Source organism: Erpetoichthys calabaricus, chromosome 4, assembly GCF_900747795.2.
Source record: "Erpetoichthys calabaricus chromosome 4, fErpCal1.3, whole genome shotgun sequence".
In the NCBI taxonomy this organism is placed as follows: Eukaryota; Metazoa; Chordata; class Cladistia; order Polypteriformes; family Polypteridae; genus Erpetoichthys; species Erpetoichthys calabaricus.
The window spans coordinates 112,259,385-112,278,783 of NC_041397.2; the positions used below are offsets into that span (position 1 = coordinate 112,259,385).

Genomic DNA, 19,399 nt, shown 5'->3' on the forward strand with positions numbered 1-19,399 from the left:
AATGCACAGCTTCAATATCCCCTAGGTTCAAATCATATCAAAATATCATCACCTCTTTCACATTCATTACGAAATTTCTCTAAAGCAGGACAGATGGCAGTAAAGAACACACTGAATGAATGAGGAGGGACCAAAGTGGCTGGTAAGATTATTAGAGGTTTGAGTCAGACATGAGATGCATCTTAAGAGTGAATAAAGATAAAACAGCAAACAACAGTGTACTGAAAAAAACAAGCAAAAGAGATTTAAGCATACAACTAAAAACATTAAATGGAATTAGTTTGTTTTAAATTAGCAAAAAAAAAAAAGTTTGCCAATTAGGTAAGCAAAATTTACTTGACAAACTAATAAGCAAAATAGTCATTATTTCAAATTTCTTGGTAAGTCAATAAAAATTATTAAACAATCAAAAGATAATTAAAATAAATTCAGAAGACATACCATCTGCATATTAGGTGGTTCCATTGCCTCACTATTAATATACTTTGCAGCTGAACCATGGCCCAAAGACTTAGCATCAGTATATAATTTAGAGACCCTAGAAAGGTGAAAATACTTTGTCAATTATTATGCCATGCATACAGTATGTTAAGATTAAAAAATTGTAGTTAATGAGAGGTAAGTGATCTAAGCTGTTTCTTGTATTTTTGATACTATATCAATAGCAAGAAAAATGCAAGCAATTTACAGCTTAAAAATGGGCAAATGAGCAGTGCTCTTCACTGAATATGGACACAAAGCTCATACACATATTACAACTATAACAAGGTAACAGTAAATTACTAATACCATACAATAATTACATACATGAGCTTGGATATTAAATTAACATTTAAACAGTAGTAAATGTTACTTACTAAGATAAACATATCATGACACTATAAAGTTATAAAATTAACATACTGCCAAATATTCAAACACAACTGACCTCAAGTTATGTGAATTCAACTTTATGCAAAATGGCAGCAGAATACAAAAATAAAACCGAAGGGGAAGTATTCAAAATGTGATATAGCGCTATGCATGGTAACATGTTTTATACTGTATATATATTTTTTTTTTTTCAGTTTTTTTGTCAGACAATACTGCATGACTGTAATGTATTATTGCACCTTCAGGCAGAAATGCAAGAAGGAAGTACAAAAGGGGCTCCCCTCATTCACACCATTGTGAGAAGAATTCCACATACATTTGCTATGATTGTCTCTTAGTGATGCGAGAATGAGGGAGACGTGCTCCCTGCTGCACCTTCATTCACTCACACTCACAGCTGCGCAGTGCATAAGAAACAGCAAAATGTGCACTGCTGTATGGCACACTCGGCCTCATCCACAAGACGACGAGAAAAAGGGAGACGAGTTCCTCTGCATACTTTTGCATTATCTTGCTCAGCCTGGCTTAGGGTATTGCATGAAAAACGAACACTTGTTATATCACAATGTTCACATTAATAGACTTAGAGTAAAGTATATTGGCAGTTAGTTTACTGGCAGTGTAAGGAGTTGTTTAAGGACATTTCACTATATATGAATTAAGCTTATAAAAGTTCAATGGGATTGATCAAATATGTACTGTATTTAGATGTATTTGACAGAGACCTAAAATCTTGTGGGAATTTAATATATGAAACAAGATGAGTGAGTAAAGTCATCCAACACTAATATGTGGTAAGCAGGCATTACTGAAAGAAAGATCTACTGGTATCATCTTTCCTTGCTGTAAATATCCAGCTTACTGAAGTATGCAGGACACTGAGTCAGTCCAAGGTTTGTATAGTATAAAATGAGACTTGCATATTTATTATTATTAGATTATGCTGACAATTCAAAATTTGATCTGAATGACTCTCAGAGTAAAAGAATGAAATTTACTGGGTGATGAATTACTTTTATCATTTTTCTGTTTGCTTAGTACAACTTTCTTTTTTTAAATTTCTTTCAAAATATGAGCAGGTTAAAATAAAATCAGAACACTGTTTTGAAGAGTCTTGAACAGTGTTTCTCGTAAATTTTCCCAGCCACGCTTAACGCTTTTCGAAACTGATGCTGTAAAAACTGATATCCAATTAAATAAATACTTTTATCACAGGTCAAGTTATTTATATATATATATATATATATATATATATATATATATATATATATATATATATATATATATATATATATACACATATATGTATATACATATATACACACTCACACATATATATAAATATATATATATATATATATATATATATATATATATATATATATATATATTGTCACACACGGTGCGCAAGGGAGGCAGCTAAAGGGCTTGAGTGACGGCAGTACTGAGAGGTGCCGGGAGGTGGCAGAGTGCACTGACTCTTTTTCTTTCTTGCCTGCAGACCATTCCCGGGAGATTCCACCTGACTCTTGTGACATCATTTCCGGGACCGAGTCAATGGAAGGAGTCCTTACTGGCTCCGGCTCCTCTGACGTCACGTCCGGGCCCGAACCAATGGAGAATGAACACATTCCTGATCCTTATGACCTCACTTCCTGTCTTCCATCCATCCATTTCCCAACCCGCTGGACCCGAACACAGGGTCACGGGGGTCTGCTGGAGCCAATCCCAGCCAACACAGGGCACAAGGCAGGGAACCAATCCTTCCCCTTTAAAACCCTGCCCTTTGTCCTTATTCCTCAGTCTGATCTTGGACTCGATTGTATGCACTTCAGTGCTACCGTTTTGTTCATTACAACTTTGCAGGCAAGGATTTGAGATTATATGGGTGGCTGCCCCAAACCTTTTTCTGTCTCAGACTCGTTTTGTGACAATATATATATATACACACATATATATATATATTATATATATATACACATACATATATATATATATATATATATATACTGTATATTATATATATATATATTATATATATATATATATATATATATATATATATATATACACACTAGGGGGCTTTGCCTCCTGCTCGCTTTGCTCGCCAACCCCCCTGGCCTGGCTACGCGCCAGCTGCTTCACGTCTCTGCCACTCACATATGTGAATTTCACTTTCACCAATCAACAAATCTTTTAATTCTTGCAGATACGCCTCTTCATTGGGAAGAAATACTACTTTTCCCTGATGGCAACATGAATTAGACAATCTACAACTCTCCGACTTAAAAGTTTAAATCCAAACAATATATTCGATCTCTTTTCACTGTTACATTATTTCTCAGAGTAATAATTTTCATTTGTTTATGCTAATGGGATATTTACTATCATTTTTTTGAGACTTTCGAAATTTTAGTACTTTCATCTCTAACCTGCTCTGCATGTGTATCGCGCCAATGTTTTTGAATTCTTTACGATGTTCTACTTTGTCATCTACTCTTTGTCTTTTATTTCTTTGTTATTTATTTCTGAATCTCTTGGCACAGTCGTGTCTCGCAGGACATGAAATTATGTCTCTGAAAAAGTCACGTCACGTCCCAGGCTAAAAAGTCTTGTCTCGTCCCGTTCCAGGATTTTTTTTATTATAATAGAAAGATGTACAGTATATATACACTGCTCAAAAAAATTATAGGAACACTTTTTAATCAGAGTATAGCATCAAGTCAATGAAACTTCTGGGATATGTATCTGGTCAGTTAAGTAGCAGAGGGGTTTGTTAATCAGTTTCAGCTGCTTTGGTGTTAATGAACTAATAACAGGTGCACTAGAGGGGCAACAATGAGACAAACCCCAAAAAAGGAATGGTTTAACAGGTGGAGGCCACTGACATTTTTCCCTCCACAGCTCTACAAAATGACCTCCAGCAGGCCACTGGTGTGAATGTCTCTGACCAAACAATCAGAAACAGACTTCTTGAGGGTGCCCTGAGGGCCTGACATTCTCTACTGGGCCATGTGCTCACTGCCTGGCACCTTGGAGCTCGATTGGCATTTGCCATAGAATACCAGAACTGGCCGATCCACCACTGGCGCCCTGTGCTTTTCAGAGATGAGAGCAGGTTCACCCTGAGCACATGTGATTGATGTGAAAGGGTCTGGAGAAACCATGGAGAATTTTATGCTGCCGTAACATCGTTCAGCATGACCGGTTTGGCGGTGAGTCAGTGATGGTCTGGGGAGGCATATCCATGGAGGGATGCACAGACCTGTACAGCCTAGACAACGGCACCTTGACTGCCTTTAGATATCAGGATGAAATCCTTGGACCCATTGTCAGACCCTATGCTGGTGCAGTGGGTCCTGGGTTCCTCCTAGTGCACGACAATGCCCGGCCTCATGTGGCGAGAGTATGCAGGCAGCTCCTGGAGGATGAAGGAATTGATACCATTGTCTGGCCCCATGCTTGCCTGACCTAAATCCAATAGAACACATCTGGGACATTATGTTTCAGTCCACCCAATGCCGATGCACCTCAGACTGTCCAGGAGCTCACTGATGCACTGGTCCAGATCTGAGAGGAGATCCCCCAGGACACCATCCATCGTCTCATTAGGAGAATGCCCTGACATTGTCAGGCATGGATACAGGCACATGGGAGCCATACAGACTACCGAGTATGATTTTGAGTTGCTGCAATGAAATTTCGGTAAAATAGACTAGCCTGCTGCATCATTTTTTCACTTTGATTTTTGGGGTGTTTTTGAATTCAGCCCTCTGTAGGTTGATAATTTTCTTTTCCATCAAACGATGTGGCATCCTTTCATTCCTAACACATTACCCAGTCCATATCAGTACAGATATTCAACATGATTTTTTTTCCCATTGAGATTTAATGCGTTTTCAAAGTGTTCCTTTAATTTTTTTTATCATTGCTCCAGCAACGCACTTAAACCATTGGGGGTGTGTTTATTGTACATGACGTGTCTATGCAACTTATTACTATTTTATTAAACTGGTAATTTAGTTTACCTCACCTCAGCTTCTCAACAAGCCACGCCGTTAGCAGACACGCTTGCTGTGTCCACACAACAGTTTAAAAAGTAAAACCTGGGTTGGAAAGCCTGCTTGACTGAAATAATATATTTCTTTTAAATATGCAGCTGCATTTAGCTCTAGTTACTCAGTTTTTGTGCATCACCGTAGGAGCAATTTTAAAGTGCTTTGTGCCTCAGAAATGTCAGATATCATTTCTTACAGCAGCAAAATATTTTTTCTGTGTCAAAGTTGCAAGTTAGCATTTCCCATTAAATTAAATACTGTGTCAGTGTGCTATAAAATACAACAGAGTGGTTGTATATTTGTTAATCTCTATAGGTTATATTAAAATTCTTATTTCATCCTTACTTATTTGAAGAAGCTATTTTTTAATTGCTTGTTAATTTATAGGTATTATTCGTTAACTTATTTTTTCAATTGTTGTTTATTATGCCTGTGATGAACTAGTACCCTACCCTGGGATTGTTCCTGCCTTACGCACTATGCTTACTGGGATTGAATCCAGCTTCCCCACAACTATGCTCAGGATGAAGATCCTGATAGATGGATAGATGGATGTTAACTATTTATGTTATTAAGAATAATTGGTAAAATTACATTTTCTTTGTTTTTTTTAATTAACTATGCAAAATATTATTATAACCATTAAACAATTGATTTACTGTAAATATATGCTTGAATTAACATATAAACAATGTAACCTTCATTTCAAAAATATAATGGAAATGCACATGTATTTAAAATAGTAACATTTTCAAGGGACACAACTCCCCACGCCAGCCCCACATACACACCTAGATAAGATTTATGCAGAAAACACTTATAAAAGTCATTAGTTTCAACAGTACCTGTTATTAACTGAGACAGTACTTTGAATCGCACACTGCATAATACACTGAAGATAGAAACTTGAGTTTCCTATAATCAGTGAAAATATCTAGCTGGATAGATTATATTTGTACTAAGCACTACATTCCTACCATGAATTTTATTGTTTAGGAACCTGGGCACATACTGCAGTCACTCTGAAAGAACCCTGGTGTCTTCCAGTGAATCACACCAGTGAAAGCATGCGTCTAGCTCTGCCTGATTGTTTGGCCTACCAGTCACATAGGTTTAACAGCTGGCTTAAAAAAATAGTTGGTAACTTTGCACTGATCCCTATGAATGATATGACGATTTGTGTTGATCGGCCAAATTCGGCAAAACATTTTTTAGTGAATATGCTGCACTGTGTGGCATCATAGGCAAACATTTTTCAAAGTGCCCAATGAAGCTTAACAAGGCTAGCTTGACATCACAGTGTTGTAGCAGCCATGCACATCATTCATCAGACATCGAACCACGCACATCGATCCTGGAGGATCCTAAAAGCGGCTGGACTATCAAGAAATTCAGGCTGAAATTCAGGGTTTGAATGTAGAGAGTTATGACGATATTCCAGAAGAAGAATACATGACTGTATTTGGAAAAATGTTGTGGTACCTGGATGGGGAGTCGGTGGGGAAGACAACAGTGAGAGCGGACCCGTCAAGTCCAATCAGACGGGCACGGAACTCACGGAGGAGGTGCCGAAAGGGCAAGTCGCGGGGTGCCGGATCATACCCCGGACGCGCAGTAGGACCTGCTCCGTTGGGGACCTGCCCTCATAGAACGGGTCGCTTCACTGGGGGATTCTTCGCTGGCAATGGGGTGCCCCCACTGCTGGCGGGGGTTACGGAGGTGCGAGCGGCTCGATCCAAAGGGGCACGAAAACCTCGGAGGGGGTGCCAAAGTGGTACATTCCAGGGTGCCGGCTTGGACCCTGGACATGTAGTAGGACCCACTTCGGGGAGGAGTTGCCCTCGCGGGACGTGTCACTCCAACCGACGTGTCTTCGCTGGTGGTGGGACACTGTGGTACCTGGATGGGGGTGGTACCCAGCCAGGACACCCGAGAAGACCGGAGGAGAGCTTGTGCCGCCTCCAGACCTCGAGGGGGCGACCGCCCTGGGGGCCGCGGGTACAGAGCTGGGAAGCTCGACCCTGTAGGGAGCCAGTGGTCACCGCCAGGGGGACCCCAATACCTGGAGGACCCTGGACCTCAGCACTTCCGCCACACCAGGAAGTGCTGGGGGGAAGAGGAACAGGGACACCCAGAGTGCTTCCGGGGAGACAGCCGGCACTTCCGCCACACTGGGGCGTGTCGGTGGGAGATTGCCGGGAACACACCTGGAGCACATCCGGGTGCTTATTTAAAGGGGCCGCCTCCCTTCAGAGATGGACTTGAGTCGGGTGGAAGAAGGACAAGGTTTCTGAAGGAGAGAAGGAGGCGGTCTGAAGACAGAGAGAGAGAGAGAGGGCATTGTGTTGGCCTGGACTGTGGGGTATTGGGGGTCTGTGAGTACTGATTTGTAAATAAGGAACGCCTCAATAAATGTGTGTGGGGTGATTACAACGTGTCTGCCTGTCTGTGTCCGGGTCATATTCCATAATATATATTGTTGTACATGAATAAATATAAGATATCCCCTGAAAATAAGCCCTAGTGCATCTTTTGGAGCAAAAATTAATATAAGACCCTGTCTTATTTTCTGGGAAACACGGTATATTCACTTATACATTTCTTTAAATGTGTGTGTACATGGGTAAGTTTGTGTGTGCCTCCACCTGTGCATACATGTATATTAAAACAAATTATGTATCTCAAAAATTATTTGCGCAAAAATTTTGCAAATCAATAGGTCTGGTCCAAAGAATAAACAGAGCAGACTGTAAAATTCCAGGTTAAATTAAGTAATTTCTATGGCAGTTATCGTTGGACATAGGTCAAACTGTTTTAGAAGGATATGGGGAAAACTACTGAACCAAACTGGACCATAAATAATAGATCTGGAGCCTGCAACAAGACAAACGCAATGGATCTTGGTTAAAGAGGATTGGTCAGTTTTGTTTACAGAATTTATCATTGTACATAGGTCTCAGCATTCAAGGGGAATATCTGAGAAACTGCTTTTTCTAAAATATTTTGTCTGTGTTGGAATGTAGTCATTCAGGATCTCTGCACAATGCAAAATTTTCCTACAAGAATTGTTATGTTAATATTCTTTTTTATGTTTGACTTCTTGTGATCCTAAATTGGATTAAGCTGGTTCAGTAGATGGACAATTGGCCACAACTTAATTTTTTCTACCATAGTATAACTGCATTTGTACAGAAAAACAATATTTAAAAAAGTATATATTTTGGTCATTTCTAATTAAAATTTCTATTCTAACTCTTTTCCATACAAAATGGCATAAAAGTATAAAATGGGTAATTGGATGTTTAAAGTTTTTTTTTGTTTGTTTTTCTTAAATGTTTACTCAATTAATACTGAAAATTCACTAAACTGTTTAACTTAGTGTTCCGAGCCTGCACAATAGAAGCATATGGCATGAATCAAATATGTTGGGGCAATGAAAAACAACACATTTTTATTTTTTGTTCCTTTTATTTAACTTCTTGTAGTCAATTGAGAGACACTACAATGACAGTAAAGTAGGTGTACTCAGACTTCATTGTTGTCATGCAAAACTGCTTACACATGCTTTTGATTTTTTATACTGGCTTTGGGTTCAGAAAAATCCATCCATCCATCCATCTTCCAACCCGCTGAATCCGAACACAGGGTCACGGGGGTCTGCCGGAGCCAATCCCAGGCAGGGTGCCAACCCACCGCAGGACACACACAAACACACCCACACACCAAGCACACACTAGGGCCAATTTAGAATCGCCAGTCCACCTAACCTGCATGTCTTTGGACTGTGGGAGGAAACCCACGCAGACACGGGGAGAACATGCAAACTCCACGCAGGGAGGACCCGGGAAGTGAACCCAGGTCCCCAGGTCTCCCAACTGCGAGGCAGCAGCGCTACCCACTGCGCCACCGTGCCGCCCGATCACAAAAATGCCTTGAAAAAAATATTTATTATATAAAGATACAAAAAGTTAAGATCTTTGATGAAGTTTCAAATTGTGAAAAAAGTAAAATAATGTCTTAGTGATAACTCTAAATAAATGTAAAAAATTCTAATAGATGTTAGTATTTACAGGGTATTTGTGTTGTATAAAAGGCAATATTAACTGCCTTGTGAATTATTGGAATGTTACTCCAGGCTATCACACTGTTGTAAGGGTGTGGTATAAGTGATGTGACCTTCGCAACAGACATACTGCACATTGTTGATATTAACCTTTGATGTTATAACAAGTTTTCAAGGAAAATAAAAAAATCTGATTATTAGCAAAATCACTACTGGCAGATATTATTCTGTAGTGCAGGTGCCATCTCAACACATTTATAATAAATTAGCCCAAAATGTATTCACCATATGATTTTCTTCTTTCTTTAACTATAATATTGAGCGGTCTAAAATTTGTAAATTGTTTATTTTCATATATTACATAACATTTTAAAACTGATTTAACTGTGATAGGGCCAAAGCCTATGCCAGTAGCAAGAGACACAAGGCACCAATGCATACTGGAAATATTAGCAATGACAGAAATCAATCAACCTTTGTACCTGTGATTGATAAAGATTTTGAAAATATACAGTTATAGACATAGAAATAACAACAACTGCCCTAGCTTCAAAAATTGCAGTCTGTTTGCACTGTGCTTTTAAAAGTGAGTGCTTACAAAGTTAACAACAACATTTGCATTTAATTAAAAAAACATTCTCAGGATGTAAATTAACCATATTCGTCTAGATACACTGTTTACATGCTCTATCACTAGTTGTTAGCAATGTAAAGGGCTCAAAGTCTATTGATTTTGTGTAAAATTGTTCCAATAATTGTACTCTTTACATTTATAGTTACATATTCTGCATGTATATATTGGAAAGTTTTGTGAGTGGGTCAAAACTTTGAAATGAAAGCTTTATGCAAGAAGCATCATCAAGCCTTGCATTCAAACCAATATTCTTTAGTTTTTTTTTTTTCAAAAGCTCTTCATATTTCTTGGTTTGTAACTACAGTACTTCTAAGCTCCCTTCTTTGTAATTTCATAGCTCCTATTGACACTTGCTGTGTAAATCTATGAGGTAAACAGTAGTTCCGAAAACATCTCTTGGTGTCTACCAGTGGGGTGTATTTCTCTTATCTGCTAGATGTGTTTATTCAGATCTCCAGGCTGTCAAATAAATGAACCACACGCCGTGGCGCAGCATAAGGGCTTCGCCGCTGACATCCGAGGTTCGATCCTCGCGAGGGGATACAATGGAGTGTGTATGCCTGATGAGCCCAAATAAGGGCGAAACACGTGTCGCGTACTCTTTGCATTATTTGACAGTAAAACTACATAATATATATAAATATATAAACATGTTCCATTTATTTGAACTTGTTGCATTGTATACATTGCATTGATAATCATTCAAAGTATGTTTACATTTTTGGGGCACCCTGTATATATGCATATATACTGTATATACTGTATATAAGACTGGTTGACAGATTGAGAATGTAAAACTTTACCAGTCTCTCAATATCTGCTATTGATTTGTTTTGGGGAGCATCGTTTTCTGTGTGTATTTAAAATGCTATATTCTTCGTATTCACAGTACCCTGCGCTGTCAATCTGTGATTTCAAAGAATTTTTGGCATAGTGTTTACAGTGAAAGCCTTATATATAAATAACATTGTCTCTTCACATACTGTATATGTATATAAAAAAAACATAACATTCTACCGTATTTCTCTATTACAAAAGTTTGTGTATGGAAAAACACAAAAATAACATTAACTTTATATTTTTTAAATAAACATACTGTAAAAAATCTCTCTGCCAAAAAAGCTGGTGCTATAAAGTGTTGAAATTAAGAAGAAACCACTCACTCCGCGTGCACCAGTTCGCTCCAGCGGCGAGACGATTTGCTATGGGGACACCAACGGCGACCTCGTTTAATTTACAGGCAGGAGACGTTGTGTGCGCGTGCGCATAACCGGACCTTTTTTTTTTTGGGTACCTGAATGTTGTCGGTTTGAGTGCAGAAGTCTTGTTCAGTTCCTCTGGGTCAGATGAGTTAAGGTGAAGTGTCCAGGTAGCTCCACGTCGGTTATTTATTCGTTTTCATATCCAGTATACGACCGCTCAACAGGTGACATCAAAAATAAAAAGGCACGGAGAGTCGGCGTTTAAGTGAAAAACACAAACTTGGTGGTGTCAAACAAGAATGACGCTTGTCTCGTCTCTTGTTTACGTTACTGGGAGTGCCTCTAGCTCAGTTTCTCTCTCTCGCTATCTCTGTCTATTTCGAGCGCTTAGGTCGGTTGAACCAGAACTTGCTTGTTTCGCTTTTAGCCTCGATGTCGTCTCAAAAGTTCGTCAGCCACTTGGCTTGTCTCGGCTATAGCAGGGTGTGCATGCGGCTTTGCATAATTTCGTGATTTGCATAATTTAAATGGGTGACATTTATACAGAAACATAATCTTTTTAAGAGACAATATTAAATATGTAAATTGACGCTATTTTATTTTTGATTCGTTGTGAAATTAAAATCCTGAGAGTAACGACCATACGATGTGTAAATATCAACACATAGATGATATGTACCGTATTCATGCAAAAAAAGTGGAAAAACCAGTTGGAGATTTGCTTTAGTTTGAATATCAGTAGTGTAGCTGCAAAGTAGTTCTGTTATACGGAGTTAAAAAGTACTTAACAAAAAAACAAAAACAAGCTGTATTCAGTACAAACTGTCTTAGCCAGCCACATTTCCTTCCAGTTCCCCATCCATTTTGTTACTGTTTCAAAATTCAGGGTTGAGGGGGCACCTGAGTCAATGCAGGAACTAGCCCTGGACCGGACGCCTATCTGTCACTTGAATACTAATACTTGATCATTTTTGGTATCACTTTATTCTTAAAATCGATATTGGTTGGGATGGAACATTTTTGCAGAATTTTTTTTTGAAAGCATAAGTGTTATTGTATCAGTGGGCCTGCTGCAAAAAGTGTTTAGTTCCCTTTTGCTGCATAAGTGAGTACTGCAGCACCCTTAGCATCACCCATCTCACACATGAGTGCAAACTATTTTGTCATCATTTATTTTATGTTGCTGTGATTCACTATACAAATGCTAAATTATTTTTTAACTGGCATTTCACCTGATTACAAGACAGCCATAAAGAAGATGAAGTCAAAATGCAATACTCTTTAGGTTTCTATCTATTATTACTGCGCTTGTTCAGTATATATTAGAAACCACTTGATTCATCCACTCAGTTTCTTACCCTCCTTAATCTTCTCATAGAGTTTGCTTTGCACCAGCCTGAGTAGATAATCATATCATCTGTTAGTGGGTATCCAAACATATTTTTGAATAACTTACAGTTTCCAGTTATCTATCAGCATGTGTTTGGGCTGTGAGAAGCAGCCAGATACACGAGGAAGAATATGATAACTTACAGAAGACATGGAACTTAACACAGGTGTGGCCAGGCTCTACTGTCAGACTAATTATAGTTATTTGCATTGTATTGATCACAAATTTCAGTATTAAAACTGAGTAATTATAGTACCCAGGATATTTTCTGTTTTGTACTGCTTGGATGGTCCAGTTCAACCAAATAGCTTCATGCTGATGGAATTACTTTGTGAAACAACTATTGATTCTTATGTTCTCCCCTGTTCCACAAGATTCAGCTCCCACCAAACACTGATTGTTTAGAAATAAAGAAAGATTTAAAAAATACAGTTATGTTCGATTCATGTTTACTACTTTTAAAGTATGAGTTGAAATATTCGTTATAGCTTTGAGTGTCTGATATGATGATTATCCATGAGTGCCTCTTTCCTAGTTGTATTGAGGGTCACATTGTGCCTTAAACTGGATACAAAGAATTGTGGAGAAAAATACAGTCTGTGCAAGGTACAGTAGACATAAATCAGTTAGTAATGATAGACTTCAACTAGTGAGCAGATGTACAGTGTATTTCTAAAGAGAATGCTGAATATAATGGAAACAACTGAAAAAGGTGCCAGCATTTTCATAATGGCAAGTTAAAGGAAATTGTTCTCCAGTCTCGGGCAATTTGACATATCCATGATGTCCAGCCTTATACTGGACGTATAATACGAAGATGGAAGAGTACTATCTTCTGTTATCAGTTACTGCTGAAATGGTGAATTGTTCTAAAGTTTTTAAAAAAAAAATTCTCGGCTTACTATTTTCTCTTCAAATTGAGAGTTCTTTTACATGCTTTTTTTCTGGCTTTTGTTCTTCTACTTTTTGGTTACTTGAAATCTATTTATAATTGCCTTTTTGTGTTTTTGACCTTATATGCCTTTGGTTTGATTGCTCCTGGATTACAGACTCAAATATACATGTTTTTTTTCTTTTTAGTTGTTCCTAATTTGTAAAGGCCTTCATTCATGCATTGGCTTGTGCTACTAGCTGAATACAATAGAGAATTCCTCTGGTCTCAGCCTCCATGAATGGGGTTTTGCAAACCTTATGGAAGGTCAAATTCAAGTGACAGATCAATTTAGAAGGCACTGTTGATGTATGCATACCTGACAAGAATGAAACCTCTGTTTTGTTTCGTTATTAAGAGAGGCAGCAGAGTCTTGAAGAAGGAACCTGAGATACCTCGAAAGGTTGCATACTGTAATCTGTTCAGTTAGCCAATAAAAGGTGCCATTTTGCTTGACTTCTTATTGTAACCGGTGATGAGGTAAGACAAGGTTACACCATCATGTACATTTATTAGCCCCACGGATAAGACCTTTGAAAAGAACAGAACAACAACTGGTAAAGAATCATTCAACTAACTAAACTGCTAATGACATTGTATCTCTGTGCGAAATACTGCATTTGTTCTATCTGACAATTGATTTATCAAGTCATTCAAACTATCAAAAACGATTAGGGTCTTCTCCAGAAACACATGCCTTCCTAACTTGGGATATACATGAATTAGTATATAGTAAACTTAACGATTGCATATTCTACACACTATTCATCTCTCCATATACAGACTAGGTAATAAAAAAAAACTACTAACGTTATATCTGACTTATGAGAGATGCATTGAAGCACCAGCCTCCATTATCTTTTATTATGTGACCACCATGATGTCATGGATCACATAGCACTTGCATCGCATGCCTAACAAACAACAAGTATAATGATCAGGTATACAAAGTAATCGTAGCCATGCAAACTAAACACACAGGTGGGTGGTGCATTCTTGGCACTGTAACACACCCCTTGACTCACTTTGCTTTCTTATTTATTTAAGAGTTAGGTGTTTTACATTCCTGATGCCTAAGGATTAAATGTAACTCAACAAAATAACATGTAGCCTATAGTGAAGTTTTATTTTTCACCACCCATAAAGTCATATCACACTTGATGAGTTTGAGATTCTTCTTTGGTGCTTGTTCTAACAAGAATATGGGTTATCAGAAACTGGCCTAGTGTGTGCATGTGTGTGTTTACCCTGTGATGGCCTGAGCTCCTGTCCAGGTGTTGTTTCATAATTGCACTTGATGATTGCTGGGATAGGCTCCAGTGTCCCACAACCTTGCCCTGTATGAACAGGTTAAGAAAATTGATGGTAGCTGCCACCATGTAGAAGCAGCCAAAACACTAGGAAAATACTGTGGTAGACCAGCTTGACCTGGTTGTAGAGGGAAGCTTGCCACAACAGAACCTTGACCTTCTCTTGGCAGAGAAATAGAGAAAAAAAATTGTATTAAGCATTGAGCATGACTGTGTTTCAAAATGGAATAGGATTAGGAAATTATATTAAATGTGCAAAGTTCAAAATCTGTGTTTATAAATACATGTACAGGTATATACACCATCACACATGTACAAATAGGAGGCAGCTAACAGATGTGGCACGCGGCCGGCACGCGGCACGAGGGGGTGACTGCCCTGGGTGCTTTGGGGATCACGGGTAGAGAGCTTTGAAGCTCAGCCCTGTAGGGGGCCCGTGGTCACCGCCAGGGGGCGCCCGGATGCCTTGGGAGCCCTGGACCTCAGCACTTCCGCCACACCTGGAAGTGCTGGGGGGAAGAGGATCGGGGACACCCGGAGTGCTTCCGGGTACGCAGCCGGCACTTCCGCCACACTGGGGAGTGCCGGTGGAAGATTGCCAGGAAGCACCTGGAGCACATCTGGGTGGCTATAAAAGGGGTCGCATCCCTTCATGCAGGGCTGGAGTCAGGTGAGGAGAAGGACAGAGCTTGGTGGAGAGGAGTGGAGGCGGCCTGAAGAGTGAGGCAGAGTGTGAGAGGCCTGGACTTTGGGGGAGTATCTTGGGGTTGTGTGTGCACTTATTAACTGTAAATATTAGTGTAAATAAACGTGTGGTGGTGATTAAACATGTCTACCTGTCTGTGTCCGGGGCTCGTTTCACACAGGCTAAAAGGATGGTAATTCCATGCCGGGTCAGGGGGTGGCAGTATGTATTAATCCTTTCTCTTCTGGGTCTGTCAACATCATTTCCTATGAACTGATTATAAAAATGCCATCTGTTTGCCGTTAAGGCAGTTCTGATCTTTGATCATTGCTTTTTTTTCCCCATTTGTTCCAAGTATATGGGGTATATGGGATGGCTACCCCAAACCTTTTTCGGTCTCTTCTGTTATCTTTTACATCAAACATTTTTTTTTGTTTCTTTCTTTTTTACTACAGTGTGAACAGCAATGCCACCTAGTAGGTCAAATGAAACACCAGAACACACTGAAGCCAGACTTGCAAACAAATGCACTAGAGGTTAAAATGTCTTACCTGATAAGGTATATCCAATCCTATAATGCAAACTAGACAACTGGAGTACACTTTCCTTGGAACCTGTATATTCTAGTAAAATGTTGTGGGAAGCCAAGGCCTAATTACAGCAGCCTTCTATATTGGGTGGGAACCAGTCTTAAGAGAGGTGGAGGAGTAACCTAAATGCTTTTTAAATATTTATAATAATAATAATTCTTTACATTTATATAGCGTTTTTCTCACTACTCAAAGCGCTCTCCACACAGGGAGGACCCAGGAAGCGAACCCACAATCTCCTTACTGCAAAGCAGCAGCACTGCCACAGCCAAAATAAAATTATATTTTTTATTTTGTTGAAGAGGGTAAATGTTAAGTAAAGAGATGAATAACACTCATACGTATCGTATGAGCTGTAAAATGATGCTTTAAATAGAAATTACAAGAGTGATTTAGAAGCTGTAATAATGCATGGTATGCAACAATATCAAATACAGTATCTTAACCACTGAATGACATCAGTTATCCTTTTCTGCTGTTATGTGTATAATTTTTCACACTAGTGTCCTCTTCTATGTTTTTCAGACACATACACACAGATATTAAGTTGTGGAGAGTGGCATTGAAAGCACCAACTTGTCATTTATTTTTTATTTCCTTGTTTCAGTTCTCCTCTTCATATAAAAGATTTGAAAGGGAAGTGCAAATTATTCAAACGTATAATGTGCTTTGTACACCTTTTTACAGTAATAGTGAATGACGTCTGTCGTGTAGCTTTAGTAGCTCTCAAATGTTAACCTATTTTTATGTATTATTTAAACGTCTAAAAGCAGTTTCACTTCCCAAAAAGCATTATAGCAGTACAGTGTGTTTTGGTCATTTCCTCCTAATAGCTTTCAGTTACTTGTCAAGTGTTTTTCATTTCAGAGCAACAAAAGCATATCTGTGGTTTGTTTTAGATATATTATATAAAATTATTTTCTGTTATCTGTAATTTCAGATTTGTTGTCAAAGAAAAATATTTAAATAAACAATAAAAAAGTAGCCTATAGCTACATGCTAATTACAGAACATACATATTTCACTCAGCACAATGATATTACGCTTTATTAAGAAGTGTTTGCCACATTTACAGTTCACATTTTTTTAACTATTCACACATTTGTTTTCAGTGAATTAGAATGATTCCAGCATCATTTTAGCAGTGGCAGATTTGAACTTTTTTCACCTTGCAGTTTTTTTAGCCAAGTACCAGAAACTACTGTAGTGCTATTAAAAGGGATTCAGCACTTTGTTAAGCCAAGCTGCATAAATACAAGTAACAGTTGCTGTTTGTTATCTTTTCTGTCTGAAGGTGTCTCGTTTTACTGTTCAATATACCATAATGGTACAGGAAAATCAATAGATAGAGCAAATTAACATTATTATTAACATTTATCATATGCTTTGTGTTTTATTATATATGCATTCCAGTGTAAATGTGTATACAATCCTAATACTTGACCATTTCATTACTTTTCCACTGTATAAATTAAGAGTACCTGAAAGTCAAGTGAAACATCTGAAGAAAGAAATGCACAGTTCAGAAGAATATCTTGTATCTGCTTATTAAAATAATAATTTAACTGCTTTTCCTTTGGGGTGTTCATTGGAATCAGAACTCAACCTGGGGAGTGGTTCATGCTGAAGGAGGTAAATCATTTGCAAGAAAGCACACAACCCCTTCTACCAGATCAAGTATGTGCTTATTTATGTATTTTTGGAATGTAACCTAAAACCTGAGGTCCCAACATCAGACCTGTACGAAAAATTACACACACAAGACATTTCATTTGTTTCACCTCTGTGCGCTTAGGAGGCAATCAACAAGCCATGAGGTGAGTGAAATATCACAAGGTGAAGGTTTGATTTATGGCATTAATGCCTCTCTCTCTTTCATCAGAACCAAAGAAGAAAAATAACAATTCCATTCACTCACCTATACCACTTCTGGATTCACAAAATGGCTGCCCAATGTCACTTCTCCTTCTGGCTCCTGATGATGACGTCACTTCCGCTCTCCCAATAATGACACCAGTTCTGCTCCCCCAATAATGGTGTCACTTCTGGCTCCTGATGATGATGTCACTTCCATCTCCCTCATGATAACATCACTTCCAATTCCTTCCCAATGACATCACTTCCAACAGTTTTAATGTCATTTCCTGCCACATCACATCCGACCGCGATTTTCTGTATAAAGATCACCATCTTCCAACTGTATATTGTCAAATACTTTGGTTTTTGATCAGTTTTCATTACTATTTTCATAACGTCCACTGGACATTATATGGGGCAATTTCACAACTCTATTTGATTTTGTGGACCTCAATTATTTCTTATTATACATCCTATTATGGAACTTAAAACACAAGCACCATCTAGATCAGCCACCTTTTCTGATTAATCATTGTGAAGAGCAAAGATTTTTATTTAAAGTGGTCTTTTTAGTGGTATACTATAATGAAGGACAACTTTTTTATTAAATACTGAGAGTCTACTATGTGATTTACTAATAAAGTCAGAAGTATTAATTTGTGTTATTGTTTTCACTAAACATTCTGCTACTGAAATCATACCGTATCTGCCTTCACTCTTGTGCAGATGATATTTAGCTATATCTTTCCTTCAGACAACATTACATTTCTTCAGTAATGTCCTTAATTAACTGTGTAAGTAAACTGAAAGTGTGGATGGATGATAACTGCTTCTGTTTGAATACAGAATTGTGGGAATGGCACAGACAGCAGCAAGATCCTGTCACTTTTTAAATCCACTGGCTTCCTCATTAGCTTCACTGAATTGCATGTAAGATAACAGTTATCTTTATAACACCAATCCATCTTTGAATCACATTGTTCTCTTTTTCATTTTCAGTTAAAATGTTGCTGCAAGAGTCATTACTAGAACAAGGAATATGTGTTTTTTAATAGCCTTTAAAGAAAGACAGTGACATTTCTTTTTAATTGAGGATTGGGAGATGAGTCAGAAAGCAAGCATAATTAAAAAGAAGTATCTCTGCCTTTCTTTGAAATTTGGGGCTCGAGATGGAGCAGTTAAACTGAACAAATGTAATCAACTCAAAACAACACATCTTGATAAGACAAGTGGCTGTATAACAGTATGACCACATAACTTCTGTTCAAGTCTTTACACTTGTTTCCAGTTAGATTTTGAAATTAGCTTTAAACTTATCTGCTTCCTTGGAGTAAAGAGACCAGGGTTCGTATCCTGAGTTGTCCCTGAATCTAGTTTGCATGTTCCCCCGTGTCTGCATGGGTTTCGTCTGGGTGCTCCGATTTCCTCCCACAGTCCAAAGACATGCAGGTTTGGTAAATTGATGACACAAAATCGGCCCTAGTGTTTGCTTGGTGTGCGCGTGTGTGTGTGTTCACCCTACAAGGGATTGGTGCCCTGTCCAGGGTTTGTTCCTGCCTTGCACCCTATGCTAGCTGGAATAGGCTCCAGCAGACCCCTGTGACTCTGTTCAGGACTATGCGGGTTAGACAATGTTTGACTGATTGACGGATTCATTTTAATGAGGTATTGTTTCCTGAAACAAGGGAGAGTGCACTTGGTTTCAGGAGCTAATGGGAACTTTGAAGGTTTTGTTAGTTTACGTGGGGTGAAAGCACTCAGTTTTCTTACTGTGTCTGTGTGATGTACTGTATATTGTAACTGTTG

General features: G+C 38.4%; 1 protein-coding gene and 1 long non-coding RNA gene across 4 annotated transcripts in view; one reads left to right on the forward strand and one right to left on the reverse strand.

Annotated features, from left to right (window-relative positions):
- Positions 1 to 19,399, reverse strand: part of rubcnl (rubicon like autophagy enhancer) — a 96,040-nt gene that overhangs the window by 56,492 nt on the left and 20,149 nt on the right. Inside the window, exons 1-2 of one of the 3 annotated variants that reach the window (XM_028799687.2) lie at positions 10,923 to 11,626; positions 442 to 538 (exon numbers count right to left, since the gene is read on the reverse strand). In XM_028799687.2, coding sequence (XP_028655520.1) covers positions 442 to 465 — 24 coding nt within the window. In that variant the 5' untranslated portion in view covers positions 466 to 538; positions 10,923 to 11,626. Of the gene's footprint in view, positions 1 to 441; positions 539 to 10,791; positions 11,627 to 19,399 lie in introns of those variants that run through there. The other 2 variants (XM_051927321.1, XM_051927320.1) reach the window with 2 other exon arrangements.
- Positions 10,911 to 18,618, forward strand: LOC127527710 (uncharacterized). The gene is made up of 2 exons (XR_007934872.1): positions 10,911 to 10,997; positions 17,619 to 18,618. It is a non-coding gene; the product is annotated as an uncharacterized LOC127527710 (long non-coding RNA).